The 24,528-nt window shown below is 42.6% G+C and overlaps 1 protein-coding gene across 1 annotated transcript; it reads left to right on the top strand.

Moving 5' to 3' along the window:
• The first annotated feature begins 1,337 nt into the window (after window positions 1-1,337).
• RTCB (RNA 2',3'-cyclic phosphate and 5'-OH ligase) lies at window positions 1,338-22,334 on the top strand. The gene is made up of 12 exons (XM_028088605.2): window positions 1,338-1,510; window positions 4,357-4,435; window positions 8,390-8,457; window positions 9,910-10,009; window positions 10,765-10,921; window positions 12,490-12,646; window positions 14,071-14,230; window positions 15,375-15,550; window positions 16,043-16,231; window positions 16,878-16,988; window positions 18,344-18,463; window positions 21,832-22,334. The coding sequence occupies exons 1-12, from the start codon at window positions 1,418-1,420 to the stop codon at window positions 21,937-21,939; spliced, it is 1,518 nt and encodes a 505-aa protein (XP_027944406.1). The 5' UTR covers window positions 1,338-1,417; the 3' UTR covers window positions 21,940-22,334.
• The last annotated feature ends 2,194 nt before the right edge of the window (window positions 22,335-24,528 follow it).

Here is a 24,528-nt window from a genome sequence, read left to right as displayed (position 1 = left end):
GGCTCAGTTGTTAAGCATCTGCCTTCGGCTCGGGTCATGATCCCAGGGTCCTGGGATTAAGCCCCTGCGTTGGGCTCCCTGCTCAGGAGAGCCTGCTTCTCCCTCTCCCACTCCCCCTGCCTGTGTTCCCTCTCTCGCTGTGTCTCTGTCAAATAAATAAAATCTTTAAAAGAAAAAAAGGGGGAGGATACCTTGCCTCTTATTTGTTTCTGGTGAGAAACTCTGGAAATTATATCACTTCTTTAAGTTCTAGGGTTTTCCCTCCCAGATGAAATGAAATGGCAGTGCAGACTGCTAAGCCTAGATCATTTGTAGCTGGTGGTATTAAGTTGTTAGAGCATCTAACTATTGGGGTGAAACTGGGGCAGAAGAGGAGGAAAGGAGACCCGTATGGATAACGTAAGAATGACTAGAAACCACAAACTCTGCCTTTGTGGCGCTCACAATCTAGTGGGCAAGTGGATGCCAAGCCCGGTGCTGGGTACTGCACGACTGTCACTCACCTAATGCTCACAGACACTCTGAAGAATTGTGATCCCATTTTACAGATGAGGAAACAAAGGTGAAGAGAGATGAATCATACAAGGCTGGTAAAGCAGCCTCTGCACACCAGGCAGAGGTAGAAATTGAATCCAAGTCTTCCCGATTCCAAAGTCACCGCTATTTACATGAGGTGGGACTAGAAGCCGAAATCACGAGAAAATTGCTTACTACTGTGAGCAAGAGACAGGCGTATAAAAGAGCGTGACGGCACGGTTCTTAGTCGACCAAGAAGGGAAGTCTGGGAAGCCCCGCCGTCCGCAAGGACTGTGATCTGCTCATCTTTATGGCGCACATCTGGCCATAATAACCACCCCTATCAGCGTTTGTTGGAATAAATGATAAGCTGTCACGTTCATTCTTTGGAATGTTCCTTTCTACAGAAAAGTCATTTAATGTGCATCCACAAATTCATTCTGAAACATTACAAATGTCCAGTTATATTTATTTAAACATGTTTCTCGGCTATCCACAGCTTTTTTCCCTCACTGCTGGGAATGTAAACTCCACGCAGATTTTCATTACAGCAGTTGGACCTGATCCAGATTCAGTGCGTTTTTCAAGGGCTGAAAAGCACTTCCAAAACAAAGGATGACTACATCTCACTAGAAAGGACTGTATTTAGTTTCGCTTTAAGCCTGGAAGAGGACTAGTAAATATCCGAAAGATAAACACTAGAGGGCAGTCTAACTTACCGAGATAAAAGCGATTTTGGTGGCAGGAGTTTCGAGCCTCGGTGCTTGCCGTCGCCCATCCTGCGGCGGAGCTTACTGCGCCTGCGCGTTGACTTCCGGAAGGCGGTGCTTCAGGCAGCGGGACAGCGCGGCAGCATCTCTTCAAAGCGGAGCGGGCAGTTTTTGCTACCGTTGTCGCTGCCATGAGTCGTAGTTATAATGATGAGCTGCAGTTCTTGGAAAAGATCAATAAAAACTGCTGGAGAATCAAGAAGGGCTTCGTACCCAACATGCAGGTGAGGCGGGAAAGGGGGAGCCGGTGGCGGGGCCTTCCCGGGGGCCCGCGGCTCCTCCCTGCCCACCGGGCCCGGCCTTTCCCCTCGCCCCCCCGACCCCTGGCTGGGCGCGGGGACCGTCCCCGCCCCCATCCTCCGGCCGGCCCCACCTCCCGGCGCAAAAGGTCCGCGAAGCGGAACGTTCCTGGGGAATCCAAGTGAACGCTAAATTCGCGCTTGCAAAACGCTTTCGCGCAAAAGTCTCAAAAACGCACCGTAAGACGTTCCGTTCCCGAGCTGTAGAGACGTTAGTGGTTTTTCACACGGTGGCACAGCCAGTCAGTCCAAGGTGGGGTTGCTGGGACGGGAACCCCGTTCCTGAGTCATGCTGGCCATCTGGGTGACGTTTACGGACCTTTGTTTGCTGAAGCAAGTTATTAGCGTTCACTGTTGAATAAAACGTACTTGCGTCTCGCGGCGGTCTAGAAAGTTCACAGCGCAGGGTGGCTTGTTTTTAATACTCACTTCGCTAAGGATGGGTTGGTGACACAGCTTCCTCTAGCCACCTAGTTAGAAGCTCAGCCAGGACTTGATACCCATTTTACTTCTCTTTTCCTCTGACGGAATGATGCATTCCCGATGGAGACTTGGAACCCAGTACCAGGGAGTGTGAAAGCCTGGGCTCGCTATCTCTCGGGCTTCATTGCCATTTGTGCTTATTATCTTCCATTAAAGTGAAGAAAACAGTCATTTGTAAGGTTTTGGGGACATATGTTAAGTAGCTTTTGAACTCCCTTAAGGTGCCCTGTAAGTGTGTTGGAGGTTTGTGAGTCTGTGTCTTGGTAAGAGTTCCTGACAGCCACTCCACTCTTTTTACTCAGTATCAGAACTTACTGAGTGTCCCCCATGAGCAAAGCTAGACACTGAGAGGAGGAAAGGGCCGTGGTCATAAGATTCCATTTTGCTGTTTTCCGTTTAGCCAGTTTCTGTTAATGGAATCTGGTTCCCTGAATGAAGGAGTAGGCAGTAACCACGACATGATGGTCGTGATAACACACCGTCAGTGTCTGGGAGTGATTCTAGCAGCACTTTTGATACACACAACTGCTGCTAATCCTGCCTAAGAGCAAGTCTCATCTTGCGACAGGCAGTTATCGTTTAACTATTTGTACGGCACTTTACTATCATTGCTCCCCTAAGAGTAGAGAGTTGAAATCTCGATATACTGCTCTTAAAAAGTTGCTGACCTTTATGCTAAGCTTGAACTGTATTCCCATCCTTGAGAGATGAGTGAATGTCACAGTAATTACCGAATCTATCCTCCTCAATCTCTATTCCTCCTTAAGACCTACATGCTGCCCTGAAAATTCCTCTTCCCTAAAAGACTTCCCTCCCAATTTTATGTCATTTTTGTGTCTCCTTTATATCTCCTGAATGTCTTGCAGCTCCAGTGATGTCTCTTGTCTTTGAAGAGCTAGTTAAAACGGTGAACACCTCTCAAGCCTCCTCCGGCTCCCTAGGCTACTGAGCCACTTCATCAGTTTCTTCATAGCACTCCCCTATCATAGAGCTTGCCTCATTGCCCTCTTAATTTTCTAGTCTGGGCTGCATCCTGGGCTGAAAATTCCTCAAAAACAGGATCTTAGGGACACCTGGGTGGCTCAGTTAAGCGTCTGCCTTCAGCTCAGGTCATGATCTCAGGGTCCTGGGGTCAAGTCCCACATCAGGCTCCTTGCTCAGTGAGGAACCTGCTTGTCCCTCTGCCTGCCTCTGTCTCTCTGACAAATGGATGAAATCTTTAAAAAAAAAAAACAAAACAGGATCTTAATATATTCTTTATATCTCCCCTAGTGCCCACTACAGTGCCTAAAGCATAGTAAGTCCTCAGTAAATGTTTGGTGAATTAATAAATTAGAAAATTGTACTGGAGACATTTTCCGTTTTCAACTGGTGTTATTCAAGCAGAAGTCCTCTTTCTTATAAAAGAAAGAAATTTGTCCCGGTGATTAGTGTTAAGTCTTTGCTTCTTCAGTGGGCAGCTTCTTCATTATCTTTGATACCTGATAAAAACTTCTGGCCTTTGGTGTTACATAATTACGTCCTCCATTCCCTTTTGTATTTTTTTGTCAAGCTCCTTTATCCTCTTAAATTGTGTAGATTCTAGAACTAAGCACACAGCTGTGTAGCTACATGTTAATTTTTTTTTACTCTTTACCTAAATATTGATTTATAAATCAGCATAGGACGAAATAAAGTGTAATGTGCTATTGTCTTAGGCACAGAAAAAATACCCTGAGGTCAGATGACTGCAATTTTATGTTTAGAATTTTACTTTTTTGATTTATCAATATATCAAGACCCACTGATTTTTAGAAGCACAGGAGTAGTAGGACTTTTGGCCTTGGTGAGAGCATAGTTGGAAGACTTTTCTTTCTTTCTTTTTTGTTTTTTTAAAGGTTTTATTTATTTGAGAGAGAGAGAGAACATGAATGTGGTGAAGGGCTCCATCCTTGGGACTCCAGGATCATGACCTGAGCTGAAGGCAGATGCCTAACCAACTGAGGCACCCAGGTGCCCCAAGACTTACTTATCACACATGCAAAAAATTCCTGTTGAATTCTTAACTGTTTGTTTAAGAGTAGGAGAATAAACAATTTGTGAACATTGCAAAATACATTTTTAATACATATTTAAAGATAGGAACATCTGGTAGTATTTGTTAGGAAGTTTTCTGCTTGCTTAAGGTAATGAGGAAGTGTTTTATAAAGAGTAAAGTAAAATAAATATTACATATAGTGTGTGTATTCTATCCGGTGCCTATATATCATATGCATGTGCTCTTAGTTTTTCCTTTTTGTTGGTACCAGGTTGAAGGAGTTTTCTACGTGAATGATGCTCTGGAAAAATTAATGTTTGAGGAATTAAGGAATGCCTGTCGGGGTGGTGGTAAGTACATTAGAGTTTTACATGTGGCCATATAAATAGTATCTTCCCTGTGGCATGATAATGCTAACTCAATTATAATTTAAAAATTCAAAAGTATTGTCAGGTAATAATCAAGACTTAAATGAGACCAAAAACCTGTTACTTATCTGTGGTCGCATTGTTAGCCACCTGGCTTTGTAGAAACTGTTTGGAGCTGGGTAGACCTGGTTGGTTTTGAAGCTACCCTTGAACAGTAATAATGAGCTACCATTTATTGTGCACTTACTATGTGCCAGGCACTTTGCTTGGTACTTTATATAGATTATCTCATGTAATTCTTGAGTAATTTTAAGAGGAAAACGTTATCTCCATTTTACAGATGTGTAAGGCAAGGCTCAGTGACTTTAAGTAGTTTTATTTTTTATTAATATATAATGTATTATTTATTTCAGAGGTACAGGTCTGTGATTCATCAGTCTTACACAATTCACAGTGCTCACCATAGCGCATACCCTCCCCAGTGTCCATCACCCAGCCACCCCATCCCTCCCACCTCCCCACCACTCCAGCAACCCTCAGTTTGTTTCCTGAGATTGAGTCTGTTGTGGTTTGTCTCCCTCTCTGGTTTCGTCTTGTTTCATTTTTCCCTCCCTTCCCCTATGATCCTCTGTCTTGTTTCTCAAGTTCCTCGTATCAGTGAGATCATATGATACTTTTCTTTCTCTGATTGACTTATTTCACTTAGCATAATACCCTCTAGTTCCATTCAGGTCGTTGAAAATGGCAAGCTTTCATTTTTTTTGATGGCTGCATGCTATTCCATTGTGTATATACACCACATCTTCTTTATTCATTCATCTGTTGATGGACATCTAGACTCTTCCCATAGTTTGGCCATTGTGGACATTGCTGTTATAAATATTGGGGTGCACGTGCCCTTTCAGATCACTACATTTGTATCTTTGGGGTAAATACCCAGTAGTGCAATTGCTGGGTCATAGGGTAGCTCTATTTTCAACTTTTGAGGAACCTCCATACTGTTTTCCAGAGTGGCTGCACCAGCTTGCATTTCCACTAACAGTGTAGGAAGGTTCCCCTTTCTCCACATCCTTGCCAACATCTGTCGTTTCCTGACTTGTTAATTTTAGCTATTCTGACTGGTGTGAGGTGGTATCTCATTGAGGTTTTGATTTGTATTTCCCTGATGCCGAGTGATGTTGAGCACTTTTTCCTGTGTCAGCCATTTGGATGTCTTTGCAGAAATGTCTGTTCATGTCTTCTGCCCATTTCTTGATTGGATTAGTTCTTTGGTGTTGAGTTTGATAAGTTCTTTATAGATTTTGGATACTAGCCCCTTATCTGAGATGTCATTTGCAAATGTTTTCTCCCATTCTGTCGGTTATCTTTTGGTTTTGTTGACTGTTTCATTTGCTGTGCAAAAGCTTTTTATCTTGAAGTCCCAATAGTTCATTTTGCCCTTTCTTCCCTTGCCTTTGGCGATGTTTCTAGGAAGAAGTTGCTGCCTGTGTTCTCCTCAAGGGTTTTGACGGATTACTGTCTCACATTTAGGTCTTTCAACCATTTTGAGTCTATTTTTGTGTGGGGTAAGGAAATGGTCCAGTTTCATTCTTCTGCATGTGGCTGTCCAATTTTCCCAACACCATTTGTTGAAGAGACTGTCTTTTTTCCATTGGACATTCTTACCTGCTTTGTCGAAGATGAGTTGACCACAGAGTTGAGGGTCCATTTCTGGGCTCTCTATTCTGTTCCATTGATCTATGTGTCTGTTTTTGTGCTGGTACCATACTGTCTTGATGATTACAGCTTTGTAATAGAGCTTGATATCTGGAATTGTGGGATGCCACCAGCTTTGCTTTTCTTTTTCAACATTCCTCTAGCTATTCGGGGTCTTTTCTGCTTCCATACAAATTTTAGGATTATTTGTTCCATTTCTTTGAAAAACGTTGATGGTATTTTGATAGAGATTGCATTAAATGTGTAGATTGCTCTAGGTAGCATAGACATTTTCACGATGTTTGTTCTTCCAATCCATGAGTACAGATTCTTTGCCTTTTTGGTTAGATTTATTCTTAAGTATCTTATGGTTTTGGGTGCAGTCATAAATGGGATCAACTCCTTAGTTTCTCTTTCTTCTGTCTTGTTGTTGGTGTATAGAAATGCAACTGATTTCTGTGCATTGATTTTATATCCTGACACTTTACTGAATTCCTGTATAAGTTCTAGCAGTTTTGGGGTGGAGTCATTTGGGTTTTCCACATAAAGTATCGTATCATCTGCAGAGTGAGAGTTTGACTTCTTCTTTGCGGATTCAGGTGCCTTTTATTTCTTTTTGTTGTCTGATTGCTGAGGCTAGGACTTGTAGTACTATGTTGAATAGCAGTGGTGATCGTGGACATCCCTGCTGTGTTCCTGACCTTAGGGGAAAGCTCTCAGTTTCTCCCCAATGAGAATGATACTCGCTGTAGGTTTTTCATAGATGGCTTTTATGATATTGAGGTATGTACCCTCTATCCCTATACTCTGAAGAGTTTTGATCAAGAAAGGATGCTGTACTTTGTCAAATGCTTTTTCTGCATTTATTGAGAGAATCATACAGTTCTTGTTCTTTCTTTTATTAATGTATTGTATCACATTGATTGATTTGCGGATGTTGAACCAACCTTGCAGCCCAGGGATAAATCCCACTTGGTGATAGTGAATAATGCTTTTAATGTACTGTTGGATCCTATTGGCTAGTATTTTGGTGAGAATTTTTGCATCCATGTTCATCAGGGATATTGGTCTGTAATTCTCCTTTTTGATGGGATCTTTGTCTGGTTTTGGGATCAGGGTAATGCTGGCCTCAAAATGAGTATGGAAGTTTTCCTTCCATTTCTATTTTTTGGAACAGTTTCATAAGAATAGGTATTAATTCTTTAAATGTTTGGTAGAATTCCCCTGGGAAACCATCCAGCCCTGGGCTCTTGTTTGTTGGTAAGTCGTTTTAATTAGTCCAGTTGCATAACTTCTCGGTGAGGCGGAACTCACATCTAAGAGTGTCTGATTCCAAAGTCTGCATTCTTAACCAGTACACTGATTAGCCTCACTGAACTTCAGCTAATCTCATCTGTAAAGGGGAGTTGATTACATTTATCTTGCAGAACTGCACCAATGTTTAGGGATAAGTGTATGAAAGCTCTAATATAATGCTCTAATGGTGATGATGGTATTACAGTGGAACCTGGTTTTAACCCTTTATTTTTAGCTCAACAATCTAAATCCCACCCCTCTCCCCACCAGGACATCCTAACTTGCCTAAAATGACACTGCGACCAAGTGATAGAGCAAAACTAGAGCCCCATGTCCCCTGCCTTTCAGTCCAGTGTTGTCCCAGCTCTTCTGCATTGCCCTTCTTTGTCACTTAGAGTAAAACCAGTGGTGGTGGTGGTGGTGTTGTTGTTTTACATCGGCAACATAACGTTTATTAGTTGTTTCACATTTCTCAGTACTGTGTTTGCAAGGAACCTTCCGGTGGTATGCACAGAACGCTGACAGCGTGTCTGTGATTACTCCGGTTGCCCTCGCTACCGTCCTGTGTGTGTGCTGCCGTCGCCGCCGCCGCCTTCTTTTTTAAGATTTTATTTATTTATTTGACAGTGAGAGAAGGAACACAAGCGGGGCAGTGGGAGAGGGAGAAGCAGGCTCTCCGCTGAGCAGGGAGCCCAATGCGGGGCTCGATCCCAGGACCCTGGGATCATGACCTGAGCTGAAGGCAGTTGCTTAACGACTGAGCCACCCAGGCGCCCCCATGCGCTGCCTTCTTGATGAAGCCCCCTTCCCACTTCACCCCACACGCCCTCTCCTGCTTGTCCTGACCACTACCCCTTCATTTAATGCAAGCAGGAAGCCTATGAATATACTTAATGCTAAAAATCAACTGCGTCCCCTTTTCTAATTCTGAATTTTTGCCTTCAGGTGTCGGTGGCTTCCTGCCAGCCATGAAACAAATTGGCAATGTGGCAGCCCTGCCTGGGATTGTTCATGTGAGTCCGTGTTCAGAGTTTGAATCATTTGTATTTTGTCTTAGTCTCAAAGTTCGCGAAGTGGATGAATGGCTAGGCCTAACTGATAGCGGTGTCACTTAGATAGTGACCTTCAAACATCTAGAAATAACCATGGAGCTTAAAGAAGTAATTGAGTCTGGATAGCATCTCAGTTTCTGGTTGCTTTTTGCTAGAACCTGTAAGCATTTGAAAATCTTTGAAGTAGTTTTGTTTTCTTGTTTCTTTGTCAGTACAGCATTATTCCTGGATCAGGGTACCACCATTGAAAGTTTCACTCTGGTCCCATTCAAGGGGATGATTGGAGAAAGAATGGACAGAAGTGTAAGGGTTAGACCTGTGGGGAGGGAGAAAGGACAGTACAGTTGTTGTAGGCATGATTGGGAAAGGAGGGTGGTGGCAGTAAAAGGTAGGCCTGGGTGGTGCAAGTGGGGCCCCTCCACGGTCTAACTTTCAGGTTCCACCATCACAAGAAGGTATGAAATCCTTTACAACAGACATTTTTTGAGGTCTTTATACCATTTATTGTGCTGGCACTTGGGAGGAAAATGAAAAGAAATGGATTGTGTAAGGAACCCTTAAGTGTCTAGGTGTCTGCATTGACCTGCATTCTTCCTGGGTCAGGGCCCTTTCCTAGGCCCCAGATGTAGAAAGTGTACAGTATTCATACCAGCAAATGGATTACATTTGCCTATGATGACTTAAACACTAAGGACCTATATACATCAGATAATTCCCTTCACTTAACCTGATGTGACCACAATTTGTCCGTGTCTATAAAGATTATCTTTCAAATGTAATTCTACTTCGAGTGTCTGGGTGGCTCAGTTGATTGAGTATCCAACTCTTGATTTCGGCTCAGGTCACGATCTCAGGGTCACAGGATCAAGCCCTGCTTTGGGCTCCACACTCAGCGGGAGTCTGCTTAAGATTTTCTCCCTCCCGGAGCACTGGGTGTTATGCACAAACAATGAATCATGGAACACTACATCAAGAACTAATTATGTAATGTATGGTGATTAACATAACAATAAAAATTTTAAAAAAAGATTTTCTCCCTCCCTCTTCACTTCCTCACCCCACTCTCACTCACTCTCTCTGAAATAATAAATAAGTAAATCTTTTTTTTATAACAATAAATATTTAGAACGTAATACTATCTTAAAGTTAGTATGTGGCCTTCCTATAGCATGTTATACTGAGGCTTTTCTGTTTCAGTTTCCTTAGTTAATGGTCAGACTTTATTAAAAAGGTTTTTTCCCCCGCTATTTTTAACTTTATGATTAGAAGTTTTTATACTTAATTTTCACCAATAGAGAAGGTTTCACAAAAACAGAATCTTGATTTGGGGAAGGCTTCGGCCCACAGCCCACTTGAGAATTAATGTCTTGTCAGGTTGAGAAAGCTGTATTTCATTTTCTAATTCTCTTTCAGCGATCTATTGGGCTTCCTGATGTCCATTCAGGTTATGGGTTTGCTATTGGGAATATGGCAGCCTTTGATATGAGTGACCCTGAAGCAGTGGTATCCCCAGGTAAGGTCACTGTGCACATCTGCCGTCAGGTGAAGCACAGTCCTTCTGAAATAGAGTATGGATGTCTCTCATTCTCATGTCTATCATTCCTTGTCCCCTAGTTTACTGAGAGGATTAATTGTGGACACTTGGAGGCTATTAAAATATCAAGTAAAGTGTACATTTATGGAAAATTATTTGGGCTCCTACTATATGCCAGGCAGTTTTTAGACATTGGCTACAAAACAAACTGAAACGCTTCGCTGGCAAATTATTTGTCTTCTTTGTGTCCCAGTTAATTCTCGGGCAAATTGGAGCTAGTAACGTTAACTCCACATAGCATTACTATGAGGAGTAAATGAGCTAAGCTGTGAAAAGTACTTAGCACAGTACGAGGCACTTAGGAAGTACTGGGTAAGTGATTGCTCTTATTATCATCATTACGATTAATTTCTAGTTGCATATATCTTAATCTTTAGTCTAGATGATAACTTATTATGATTAATTTCTAATTGTATACATCTTTTTTAATCTTTAGTCTAGATGATACTCATTGTTCATTACCGCCTTCCTGGCCCACAAAGTACCTGCAGTATGTACATTACTTCAAGTGTATTAATGTCATCAGACTTTACCCACTTTGTGGGCTACTTTTAAAAAGTTATCTTTAAAAGAAGAGCTGTCTTTCAAACCCCATATTAATGGTGAGAAACCACAGGTAACATTGCCCAACTACCTGGTTTTGCTAATCTGTGACTAACTTCTCTATTTTGCAGGTGGCGTTGGATTTGACATCAACTGCGGTGTGCGCTTGCTAAGAACCAATTTAGACGAAAGTGATGTCCAGCCTGTGAAGGAGCAACTTGCCCAAGCTATGTTTGACCACATTCCTGTCGGGGTGGGATCAAAAGGTGTCATCCCCATGAGTGCCAAGTAAGAGGACAAGATTCCAATAAGCGGATTGGGAAAGAAAATAACCACGTGACCCTCATTCATAACCAGTGTAGGATGCTTAGGGGATGGGGATTGTTCGGTTACCTTTCAGGAAGTGGTAATGAATTGTTCTTTTACACATGAGGTGCCCCCCACCCCATTGATTAGATTAGTCAAATGATGTTTATTAGAACAGCCTTTGACACACAATTTATAACAGAGAAATACCCACTGAGAGTTATTGAGCACTTCCTACATGGAAGGTGCTGTGCTATAGTATACGTTTATCATGTCATTTTATTTAGATAATAACCCTAATGTTATTCCCAATTGACAAGAAAGGAAAGTGAGGTTTAAAGAGGTAATAGTAAGCTAGTAAGTAAAGTCAGGATTCAAACCAAAGATCCTTGGGCTTCAGAGGCTGTATTCTGAACCGCCTTTTTTCAGTGAGCCTCTATTTAGCCATGACCTTCCTTTTTTAATTATGGCACTGAATGTTGTATATTTAGCGAGGATGTTAAATATTGCAGCAGTAGAGAATGAAATTGAAAGCCACAGCATAACTGCCTTTTCGATGGCCATTGATGGTACTGTCATGGCTCTTGCAAAGCTGTGTATCTTAAACTTTGCGGAATGTGTGCTTAACTAGAATGTTGCTTTGGCATCTTCTGTTTTATCTTTAAAATTTATGTGACTTTTGCATTCTAATTACATACACGAACATACATTAATACCAATATGTTTCTGGCTGTTAACTGCTTCTGCAGCTCCCCTCCAGCAAAAAAACAAAAACAAAAAACTTGGAGTAAACTGATAAACGTGGAGGGTCTGTGATTTATGTGGTCCCTGACATGCAGCCCTGGTTTGAAAAGCATACCTAGAACATTATGAATTCTAAGATCTTCATAAATATTTTAAATAGAAATTTTGTCCTATGTCATAAATAATGTTTGAAATGGGCTGTAGGGAGATGACATTGATCATTAACCTTCCAGATAGTGTGTTGGGAGGGCTGGACCTGGACCTTAGATGAAGATCAAGGCTGATTCCTTCTAGGAATTTAATGTATGTGCCCTTTCAAAATGCATGTGCACTGAAGCCAGGTAGTATTTCTGCAAAGATACCTTAAAATTGATCCTGTGCCACCTGAAGGCATTTACATAGGTTTATTATTTGGCTGTAATTTTTCATAAATTATTAACGAAGGTGGGTAGCTGTGGTAAAGTTAGTGTAGATGGTGATATCTGATGACAGTTATAAATTTTCTTTGCCTTTCGGAGAGGCAAATCTAATGCAAATAAGATTTGAAGAGTACAAGGGACTGAATAAATGTCTAAAGAACTATAATTGCCTCTCACGTGGTCCTTACTATTTTATATTGCAATTACTCATGTAGCTGCTTTCCTCAAAAAAACTGGAGCTGCTGAGAGCGTAAACTGCATCTAGCACGGCGCCTGGTACACAGGCGAGAGTAAACGGACTGCCTCTCTCTGCTCTTTTGAGGTGTTGTCATCTTGGCTTTTGCTCTGCCTTGGCTGTGAAATGACCAGACCTTATTACTCCCTCAGAGACTTGGAGGAGGCCTTGGAGATGGGTGTGGACTGGTCCCTGCGAGAAGGCTATGCCTGGGCTGAGGACAAGGAGCACTGTGAGGAGTACGGAAGGATGTTGCAGGCCGACCCCAACAAGGTCTCTGCGAGGGCTAAGAAAAGAGGCCTTCCTCAGGTAACACGTGGAAGGGGCAACGTTCTTGGGGGCCCGGGGGTGGGGGTCGTATGTTTCTGTTGAGTGGGAAATGTCTTCTATGTAGCAAACATAACCCCAGGTTTTTCACAGTATATCAAAAAGAACACAAATTTGTTTATGCTCTGTTCTTACTCTTAAAAAACTGTTAGGAACTTGCAGATGTTCATAAAATACAACAAGATGTGCTGAATTAGAAATGGATGGGAGAAAAATGAGATATGATTATAAGGCTTAAAAATCTATGCCCAAATTACATACATACATACTTTGACAGTCCACAGATGTGGCTGAATTTTATGGAGTCTAAGATGAGAAGACATATCTTGTCAGTTCGTGGCGTCCATGAGATAAGAATATACCACATGTTTGAAATCTACAGCTAATGGCAATGGCTTTGCCATTAATTCACTGTGACTGTGGGCAAGTCTCTTTTGCCTAAGTCTGGTTTTCTTTTCTTTTTTTTTTTTTAAGATTTTGTCAGAGAAAGAGCAAGAACACAAGTAGGGGGAGAGGCAGAGGGAGAGTGTGTTGGGAGGGCTGGACCACTGAGCAAGGAGCCTGATGCAGGGGTCCCAAGACCCTGGGATCATGACCTGAGCCGAAGGCCGATGCTTAACCGACTGAGCCACCCAGGTGTACCTCTGAGTCTGGTTTTCTTATCTGAAAACTAGTTAAACTAGTTAAAACTAGGCAGCCTCTAAAGACTACCAGCACTTCTGTGCCCTGGTCCCTAAATCATCTCTTAACTCCAGTTACAGGATATATTCTTTCAGTGGTGGATAATGGTAGTTGTCAGTAAACCCATAGATGTTTCAAAAATCATTTGAACTTAGACTTTGTGTAAGAGTCCACATTCACCAGAGTTCATCACAAAATTTGACCCTTCTGTCCACAATGTTTAAAATGTCCTATGGGCCATTTAATGGTCTGAGTTTGGTTTATGAAGTTTTTAATACATATTTCTATATACCTCAAGCAGGTAATGATACAATAAACTTCAAGAGCTACTCTACCATATTTTTTTATTGTGTATTGCTTTAAATGCATGAAGCATTTCTGAGGCTCAGAAATTCTTTGTTATATAAAACTGTGATTCTTTGTCAGTTGATTTTACCAATTTGCTTTTTAAATGATTTTTTTAAAGCAGAATAGAAGCCTGGCGCCTGGGTGACTCAGTCAGCTGAGTGTCCAACTCTTGGTTTCCACTCAGGTCATGATCTCATGGGTTTGTGAGATCAGGCCCCATGTCAGGCTCCCCACTCAGTGGGGAGTCTACTTGAAGACTGTCCCTCTTCACCTCCCCCGACTTGTGCATGCACACTGCCACGCTCTCTCTCGAATCAATAAATAAATCTTTAAAAGCGAAATAGAAGCTGTTTTATCAGACATTTTTACTTTTGCAGTTGGGGACCCTGGGAGCAGGCAACCACTATGCAGAAATCCAGGTTGTGGATGAGATTTTCAATGAGTACGCAGCTAAGAAAATGGGCATCGACCATAAGGGACAGGTGTGTGTGATGATCCACAGTGGAAGCAGAGGCCTGGGCCACCAAGTAGCCACAGGTACATTCTGGATCTAATTTTTGACTCAGTGCTCAAACACGCATTCATGGGAAACCAAATAGAGATTTCAGAGAGAAAGCTCTGGAACTATATTGCATAGGTTTTTATTATTTCACATGGTATTGTCATAGGAGATTAAGTACTTCGCATTCTGCTATTTCATTTATACATTTATGATGTGTGCAAATGTGTCTTATGTACCTGTAATGCAAGATTAAGTGTTATAGTGTATGCGGTGATGAAATTGGCAAGGACCCGCCCTCAAATTGTCTCAAGAAAGAGATGTCACGTCGTTGAAAAGGTAGTACCTGATAAAATACCAAAGAACAGTCTATATAAAGCATTTAAAAAAAAAGATACTGGAGGTGGCATGGTGAACACATACTGTTTGTAGTTCGGACAATCAAGCTCAAAGGACATTCATGACCAAAAGACAGCATGAACAAAAGCAGAAGGTAGGGGATAGCAGCAAGATCACTTTGGATGATTGACAGGACGTGTGAAAGGATTTATGAATTTATGAGAAGGTATATAGGTGCATGGAAATTTTTATAAACCTTAAGTTGTATATTAAAATAGTTCATCCTTGTGTGTACATTTCATCCTATGGGAATTTAATAATTTGGGCCAGCTTGACCCATTAGAATATTTAATCTAGCAAATGTATGGAGCACTGACTAGTGATTCTGACTGAGTCCTTCTCTACACTTTGCCATGGATTTGATTTTCCTGCTCTTCTAGCAACTTGCCTCCAAGTCTTTTCTGTTAAGTCACTAAAAGATTGTTTTTTAAAACCATGACGGTAATAAAATGTACTTTACTACTTCCATTCATTCATTTTCATGCCAGGAAAGGGGAAACTAAGACCATGTTGTTGCTATTTGTGTTCACCTCTCATTCCCTGTCCAGGTTCCTACAGGGAAGGTGTTAGCTTTGTAACCCACATATTTTGTGTCACATAGCGCTGACAGAAGAGCCTCAGTAACCGCGTCTTGACCAAGCAAATAGATGAATTTAGAAACACGTCAAAGGAAAAGTTGTATTTTCCATTTCGAAATGATTTTGAATGTAGCCTACTTTTCTGCGATAAAGGTGAATTATAAAGGTAAAAGCGGCCGATTTAGACTTCTTCTCTCTGGTCCAGATGCACTGGTAGCTATGGAAAAAGCCATGAAGAGAGACAAGATTATAGTCAACGACCGGCAGTTGGCTTGTGCTCGGATCGCTTCCCCAGAGGGTCAGGACTACCTGAAGGGGATGGCAGCTGCTGGAAACTATGCCTGGGTCAACCGCTCCTCCATGACCTTCTTAACCCGTCAGGTACAGTTGAAGTTGCTCTTCTGTTACTCACGATGAGGTTTAAAACAGCCTATAGAATCTGATTTTCAAAATAATAAATATCGGAAACATTGGCAAAGTATCCAGGCTCTTGATGTTTCCTTAAATCAACTCAGAGTATCAGGTGTGGGGAATGAGAGAAGAAGAGAAACCAAAGTTGTTCTTAGAATTTGCCTTGAGCAGCAGATAGGATAGAAGTGCATTCACAAAGATTAGAAGGCTGAGGAAGAAGCTGTTCTGAAGGGTGGAATCAAGAGTAGCCCAGCAGCTTTTCAACCAGAGTTGGAATTTATGGAGTGAAATTTGCAATGTGGTGTAAAGGATGGTTTTTGTCTTTTATGTGAAGATTAATAATACCGCCATATTTGAGCTCTTAAATCCCTCACTCCCTATAGAAATAGAGCAGCTGAAATCAGTTAGAGGAGTTCTGAAGAGCTGGTTCTGGCCGCTTTTAACATAGGCTTTTCCTTTTAGGCCTTTGCCAAGGTCTTCAACACAACCCCTGATGACTTGGACCTGCATGTGATCTATGACGTTTCTCACAATATTGCCAAAGTAGAGCAGCATGTGGTGGACGGAAAGGAACGGACGCTGTTGGTTCACAGGAAGGGATCCACCCGAGCTTTCCCCCCTCACCATCCCCTCATTGCTGTTGATTACCAAGTATGTACTAAGCCATTTGTGGTTTTAGGCCGTGGGGGCATGATTTAGGTCGTTCTAAACATGGGTGAATTTAAACAGAGAGGCAGTGGTTGTGTAAAGAAAGTCTGTCCTCCCTGAGAACAGTTGATTTCCAGTCTTCTCTGAAGCAGTGACTCCCCCCTCATCTGTGCCTGCAGTGGGAAGTCTAAAACGTCCTGCATGGAGACTCTTTTACTCCATATAGGTGATCTCTTCAAGGCTTTTGAATGATTGGAAGGCAAGATTAAGATTAAACTCAGTCTGTTCATCTCTTCTCTCTTCTTGGTATCTGGCTGTGGTAGAGGTAGAAGGGCCCTTAGCCTGACCCTGGAGAGGTCAAGCGCCTTGCCCGGGATGGTTCTTCCTAATGACGCTTCCGCAGACATTTGAATTTGGCTTCACTCTTGCATTGTCTGTCTTCTGCTGCCTTCCTGGTCCTCACATTTTTCCCTCCCGATTATCCAAGAATTAAAATAATGTTCTAGTAAGTTTTGAAAGCAATGTATTTGGAGGCCCAGGTTTCTCCCACAGTCCTGCATTGCAAGAGGAAGTATAAATCTCAGGCATAAAAAGCTCATCTAAAGCTTTTCTAAATTATAATATGTTTGATTTGTGTGTGCATCCTCAGCTCACTGGACAACCTGTGCTCATTGGCGGCACCATGGGCACTTGTAGTTACGTTCTTACTGGCACCGAACAGGGCATGACTGAGACCTTTGGAACAACTTGTCATGGAGCGGTAAGGAAAACAAACTTACTTAGAAATGCTCTCTTCAGTTTGTCATTTTGCGTTTTGACAGGTTAATGTATTTGAGCATTAACAGAGTTGAAGTTTGGATCCATCTTGTCTTCTACGTGAATTTCTTACCATAATATATGCTGTCTAGTGAACCGACAAAGGTCACTTAGTAATCTCTACCTTAGTGGAAGTAATTGTAGAGTGAGGGACTGTTTCCCATCTCTGCAAGTCCACAAAATCCAGACTGGGAAATTCCCACACTCCATAACGGATAGAACTTTAACTGATGCAAGTTCACATCACAGCTTATCTCAGCCATTCACGGACCTAGTCATTTGCGGAATTTGCTCCTTTCTAGGTAGGTCCACTCAAGATTTGGGGGATTTGCACATCAGAGCCCAGGCGTAGACAGCACACCTATTTCACCATATCACCTCTTATCTTCTAAGCCAGGGGTTGGCAGACTTTTTCTGTAAAGCAGCAGACAGTAGGTATTTTAGGCTTTGGGGCCATATGGTCTCTAGTACCTATTCCATTGTGCCGTTGTAGTGAAAAAGCAGCCATAGACAATACATAAACCAGTGGGAATTACTGTGTTCCAGTAAAAGTTTATTTACAGAAACAGGTGCTGGGCCAGATTTGGCCCACAAACCAGTTTGCCAAGCCATGTTCTGAGCCATGGGAGTGCTTAGCTAGTGATGGAGTGGAAAATTGAAACTCTTTACCTTCTCATAGGACAGACCCTCACAAATATATTTGAGCCTTCCTTTTTCTCTGATCCCTTCTCATTTCCAGCTGCCTCCCAACTCCTCATTTTTAACCCAGTGATCAAAACCAGCACAACATCGCATATCACACATTAGCAACACCTGGAGGCATTGTTTTTGTTTGTTTGTTTATTGTCACAGTAAGGGAGGGGAGTTTTGTTCTGGCATCTAGTAGAGGCCAAGGATGCTGCTGAACATTCTACGTGACATAGAATTATCTGGCCCAAAATGTGAGGAGTGCTAAGGTTGAGAAACTTAAATCACAAGGCACAAAGTTTTTGTGATGACAGACCTACTGTTTGTGATTAAAACCAATTTATATTGAATTGATAATTAATAGTAATTAGAGATATAAAACTAAATGTTTCCATACTGAATGTTCTGTATAGGTGGAAATTAGTTTTCCGGAAGGATACGATGAGATTGTAACAAAAGACACTAAGGTTGATGAAACAGAAAAAGATTATTTTCTAACTCTAAAGAAGTCGTCAAGGAAAAGGCATAAATCCCAAAAGTTTAAATAATTACTGGAGTTGAATGTAAATTTTAGCTCAGAATTTTTTAAAGATCATTCCTTTCCTAATCTAGGGCCGTGCACTGTCCCGAGCAAAATCTCGTCGTAATTTAGATTTTCAGGATGTCTTGGACAAACTGGCAGATATGGGAATCGCAATCCGCGTTGCCTCGCCCAAATTGGTTATGGAAGAGGTAAGTGAAACTTTGATAAGTGCCCAGCATAAACCTGTCTGTGATTTATGCCACTACACAGAGAGCATAACTTTTGGTATTGCTATCAGATACTATGTTTGCTTTTAAATAATCTCAATTACAATTTATCGTTGTCTTTTGTTTGGAGATTAATTGTAAGGCAAGTCCACAAGAATGATTCTTACCTTTCTTTTTTTTTTTAAGATTTTATTTATTTGAGAGAGAGACAAAGATAGCGAATGGGGAGGAGAGGGAGAAGCAGGCTCCCCGCTGAGCAGACTCAGTCCCAGGACCCTGGGATCATGACCTGAGCTGACGACAGATGCTTAAACGACTGAGCCACCCAGGCACCCCATCCAGCTGTTTTTATTTTTTATTTTTTTTTAAAGATTTTATTTATTTATTAGAGAGCGAGCGAGAGAGAAACAGCATGAGAGGGGAGAGAGTCAGAGAGAGAGAAGCAGCCTCCCCACTGAGCTGGGAGCCTGATGTGGGACTCGATCCCAGGACTCCGGGATCATGACCTGAGCCGAAGGCAGTCGCTTAACCGACTGAGCCACTCAAGCCCCCATCCAGCTGTTTTTAATAATGAGACTGAAATCCCAAGAGTAGACTTACTGAGTCACAGAGTATGACAAAGCCTTATTTCTTAATAACAATTTTTTCTTTGACTTGAAGAATAACACCTGTTTATAGGGTGGTGGCTCAGTTGGTTAAACGTCTGACTCTTGGTTTCAGCTCAGGTCGTGATCTCAGGGTTGTGAGATCAAGCCGGGCTCCACTCTGGGCATGCAGCCTGCTTAAGATTCTCTTTCTCCCTCTCCCAAGCCCTTTCCTCTCTTAAAAAAAAAAAGAAAAGAAACACTTATTTCATTAAGAGATTTTAGAAAATGCAAAGAAGAAAACAAAACATTTGAAATTCCACCAACCAGAGATAACCTCTATTGATACTTGGTATTTTCTTTATGTGTATGTTTTACATATGATTTTTTCATTCACTCAGGAAATGCTTATTAAACATCTATAGTTAGGTGCTATTCTATGTGTTAGGGGTACTGCAGAGAACAAAACCAACAAATCCCTTTTTTGTGGAACTTAGCACATAGTAAAAGATGTGTTAGATGACAGACATTAAGTGCTACAAAGTACGGATGGGACAGGGATAGGGAAAGGAAGTGGGTGCGGTTTTAAATAGGGTGTAGTGGAGTGATACTTGAGTGAAGACCTGAAGAGAGTGAGGGAGTGGACTATGTAGGTATCTAGGGGCAAGCTTTCCAGGCAGAACAGCCACATGCAGAAACCCTAAGGCGAGATTATGCTTGGATGTTGGTGAAATAGCAAGAAGGCCACTACGACAAGAGCAAGCAAGAGGGAGCTGAGGTCAGAGAGGTCGGCGCACCAGATCGTGTGAGTCCTTGCCTTTCCTTTACAAAAGGACTTTTGCTCTTACTCTGAGGGAGGTGACGGGAAGACACTGGAGAATTTTGAGCAGAAGAGTAACATGATCTGGCACGCTGAGGAGAAGAATCTGGAAGAGAAATTGATGATGCAGAAAAGGGGGGGAAGTTACTGGAGTAGTGTCCCTGGATAGATGAGAGTGCATGGGGTTGGTCTTTGCTAGGAGCTCAGATAATGAATCCTTAATAAAAGGAGAGAAGGTAGGATGCAGGTAGTCAGGGAAGAGCTGGTGAGATTTTATGGAGATTCTGTTCTGGTGGTTTCTCCTTTTTCAGCGTAATAGAAAGTGGTACCAGCAACTTAAGCATGAGGACACAGGAGAAGGTATGAGATAACCATTTAAGAGAAAGAATAATCAACATGGTGAGATTTTGGGTGGGTGCCAGGGCAGCAGCAAGGGCCTACTTGAGCTAAATTCGGTGATCGGGTGTTTTTCAACTACATTCAGCTGTACAGGTGCAGGCATGAAATAGAGGTTGAGTTAACTTTAACCAGGTTTGCAAGTATGGTGCAGTGGAAGAGAAGCAAGGTTGTTGAGGGATTGCAAAGGGATTGTACATCTCACGGGGTTCAAGGATTGTTGGAGATGGAGCACAGGAGGGCGTGAGCTGGAAACCTAGCTGTGAGCAGCAGCCTGACAGGCTCCAAACGGAGATTAGGGAGGAGTTGTAATTGCTGGTAATGACAAGTTATGGGGTGTGGTGGCCCTGGCTGGGAGTGAATGATCGGGGTAAGCATCGAAGGAGCAAAAGTCAAGGAACTAGAAGCCAGGATACCGAAAGGGTCCTGTTCCTAGATACTGAAACCATTTGGAATTATAGCAGGACAAAGTGACAGTGAGCCAGGAGCGACAAATCTTCAAGTAATGCTACGGAGTGCTTCTGGGTCTAGCAGGTAACCACACAAGAGGGAGTGAAAGATGACCGGAGACTCAAAACGGGAAACGGGGAGTCCTTAGGGAGGAGGGGGTGCGAATGGCCTGGAAAGAACCAAGATGAGCAAGGCCACCTGTCACCCTCCTGGGCCTAGTGACAGGGCCCCACTTAGGAGGGAAGGTAGCTAGTACCTCAGAAAGTTGGAGGTGGAAGTTACCCCCCTGGGGGAGATCTGTGTTTCCTCAAGAGCAGGAGGGTGAAGGGAGTGCTCAGATCAGGGGGGACAAGGAGAACGTTCTACACATGACTAACTGGAAGGAGTCCAGAGGCTGCAGTGCGAGAAAGTTAGAGATTGGAGGGGAATGAGCTAGCAAGGGGTGTGTACGGAGCCCTGTGGGAATCCACTGGGAGGCCCGAACTGCTATGCTGCCATCAACGGGGAGAGGGGGTGTGTGATGAGACTAGTCTGAATGGACAGTGACTGAGGGGGAAGGGAGGGTCAAGGTCTTGCTGGAAACTCAGAAGAGCGCGCGTCCGTGTGTATACACATAAACATACACGCGGTGTTAGTGATATAGGTGCGTTGAATAACTTTCCCTTATTGTGAAAGTAATAACTGTTCATTCCAGAAATTTTGACAACTATAGAAATAAAGAAAGAAAATCAGAATGGCCAGTAACTACCAACCAAAGATAATTACCACTAACAGGATGATTTGGTGCATTTCCCTTTCTGTTGGGTATTAGGGTGTGTGTTTTATTCAGTTAAACATTTACTGTTTTTTCTAGTTATACAAGTAATATACATTCTATGGGGAAATTATGAGACAGAAAAAATATAAAACAAGGTGAAAGTGTTTATCTTATTAATCTCTTACCAACATTGAGTTCACTCGTCATCTTTGTTTGATACACACACCAAAAAGAAAACTCAGTATTATTTTAATGTGCATTTCCTTGATCCCACATGAAGTTTAATGCTTTCAAGGATTACATTTTAAGTAGATTTTTACAATGTTTAACTCCTTCCCTGCAGGCTCCCGAGTCCTATAAGAACGTGACAGATGTGGTGAACACCTGCCACGATGCTGGAATCAGCAAGAAGGCCATTAAACTGAGACCGATTGCCGTGATCAAAGGATAGAACGCTGACCGCAGTCGCCAAATGCCACTGCCCCTCATGGAACAAAGGTGGACGGAAACGCTCCTCAGACACCCGAGACCCAACCGGCTCAACGTGCACAGCTGTAACTGCCCGCCCCCGAATGGCTGGCGGGCAGCTGCCGCTCTTGGGAACCAGGGTGGTAACACTACCTTCCAGGAGGAGTCCCATTGCCCTCGTTTGGAAAGGGATGTCTGTGCTTCCTCCCTGATTGTCCCACAGGTTTGAGGAAAATCTGTTAGGGGGTGGGGTTAGATCAAGATACTGCCTAACTCATTCATGGAAGCCTGTAGTCATCAGAATGAACTTCTTTACAGCAAGCCTGGTTTATAGTCTGAGATGAAGCGCGTTCTAGTAAATAAGTTTTTTTGAATGTTTCCTTTCCCTCCTCCCTTTGTTGGTTTGTCCATTCATCCACCCATCCAGCCCCTTCCCCTGAACCCAGCAAAACCCTAAACTCCACTCTCACTTGGAAAGTACCCACGGGGTCCTATCCGGATGTTAGATGAATGGATAATGGGATACGTTGAGGAGGGAATGTGTATGGAGGTATAGGAATAGGGGCTCAAAAGTAATTTTTCATAGACTTGTTACTTTGCTTATCCTAAATATGAGGCAGAGTTTTGCCTTACCTGCACATGGCATCTTTTGGGACCTGTCGTTAACGAGGCCTGGTTTGGATGAGGTCCTGCAGCAGCAGAAAACCTGCACGTGATACTGAATATGTTTGTGATTGAATTATCATAAAAACATTACATGACCACAGCTGTGATGTTAACGGTTGTTCTGCTCTACAGGTTGACGGGTGCCATCCAGTCAGATTTTGTGTTCTGTACGGTGACACCTGAAGATGTTAAAGTGACAGGTTACTAAGGCCTTTGTTGAGTCCAAATAGCCAGTAAAATAGAAAAATCTAATAAAGTTGCAATATGTTGTTTTATCTTGTGCCTAATAGTTTATATCTCAGAACCGTTAGTATTTGTGCTTGATTCACTTTGGTTAGTGTTGCTGTTGCCTGATTTTCTCCCAGGTTGCTTTCAGTGTCTCACTCTAAAATATTCTTTTTTTTTTTTTTTAAGATTTTATTTATTCATTCCTGAGAGGGAGAGGGAGAGAGAGAGAGAGAGAAGCAGAGGGAGAAACAGGCTCCCAAGGAGCAGGGAGCCCGATGCGGGACTCGATCCCAGGACCCTGGGATCATGACCCGAGCCGAAGGCAGATGCTTAACCATCTGAGCCACCCAGGCGTCCTCACTCTAAAATCTTCTTTCTTAAAACCTCAACTTACAGTAAAAACCCTCCTTAGAGTACCTTCTAGATGCTGCCATTTGGAAGGGCTGGAAAAGATAGACTTCCTCTGAAAAATGGCCGATAGGAAACGGCATAGCGTGTCTCGACGCTGAGCACCCAGTCACCTAAATATTTTGATGGTAGAGTTTGAAAATAACCATCAGTTTGGACTCTTGATGTGATCATTACAGGCCACTCATGCCTTCAGACGGGCCCAGCCGCTGTTGTGCACACATGACTGAAGGATGCAAGCTGCCAGCGAATGCTGCAGGGCGGCACCTCGAGGTGAGGAACAGGCTTCTGGCAGGTGCTAGCTTCTCCAGGGTGAACGACGTGGGAGGGGCGACTCCCCCTAACCGGGCTTGCTGAATGACGTGTCATTTGAAACTAATTCAAAGCAAGGTCCCCTCCCAAAACTAACTGATGGCAGTGCAAGAAATGCTGTGCATCATCTTAAATACATACGTTGAGTTTTATTAGAAGCTTTAAAGTTACTCCGGGGAGGTGCGAGGAGGGGCAGGTGAGAAGGACATACAAAGACAGTGGCTTAGGTGGTGGTGTTTCTGCGCTATGAGCTTTTCTTGTACATAGCATTTGCAGTGAGCTCAGCCCTATTGATGACCATAGGAAGTAATGATTAACATTTTGAGTTAGAAAGCCACTTAAAAATAAATGCTCAAATGAAGCGGACATTATCAGCTGTTTTTATTGCCCCAAGTAACAACCCCCTAGGCCTCTGCACACACGCACAGCTAGAACACTCTTCCGTAATGCCCCATCTGGCTCTTTCAGGCATAAAGAGGAGTCCTTAACTCTGCATATCTTGGTCCCTTTTTAGGGCCTTTAAGTCAGTCCATTTAATATTCTCAAAACCTCACACTGATGATGGGCTGTATCATCCCTGTCATCAGCGTAGGGATGGGAAAACCAGTTGATGAGATATAAGCAAAATAGGAAGAATCACTAATTTTCTAATTTGATAACTTTCCTGGAGCAGCAAGGAAATGAAGATTTAAATACTGAATTAAATCTTGCAAATCCCATTGTGATCTCCAAATTGTACTTCATATAACCTTCAAAAACTTGAGCACAGAATAACTTTTTTTTTAGGTTTTCTTATTTTTTGTGCTTGAGACTGCCAGTTTTCCTTGTGTTCATTATAAAGTTTTTCTGTCTCCCATTTCTGAAAATTCCCTGCAGACTTCACCTCTGTGCTGAGAAATGTACCATTCCTTGTGCTTGGAATTCCAACACACAACTTACACAAGCTCATCCTATACTT

The sequence above is a fragment of the Eumetopias jubatus genome, unplaced genomic scaffold (genome assembly GCF_037043125.1).
Source record: "Eumetopias jubatus isolate StellerSeaLion01/CBP00866 unplaced genomic scaffold, mEumJub1_p1.0 scaffold_8, whole genome shotgun sequence".
Taxonomy (NCBI): domain Eukaryota; kingdom Metazoa; phylum Chordata; class Mammalia; order Carnivora; family Otariidae; genus Eumetopias; species Eumetopias jubatus.
The sequence above is the reverse complement of the archived record's forward strand: the minus strand, read 5'-3'. Positions and strand labels throughout refer to the sequence as shown.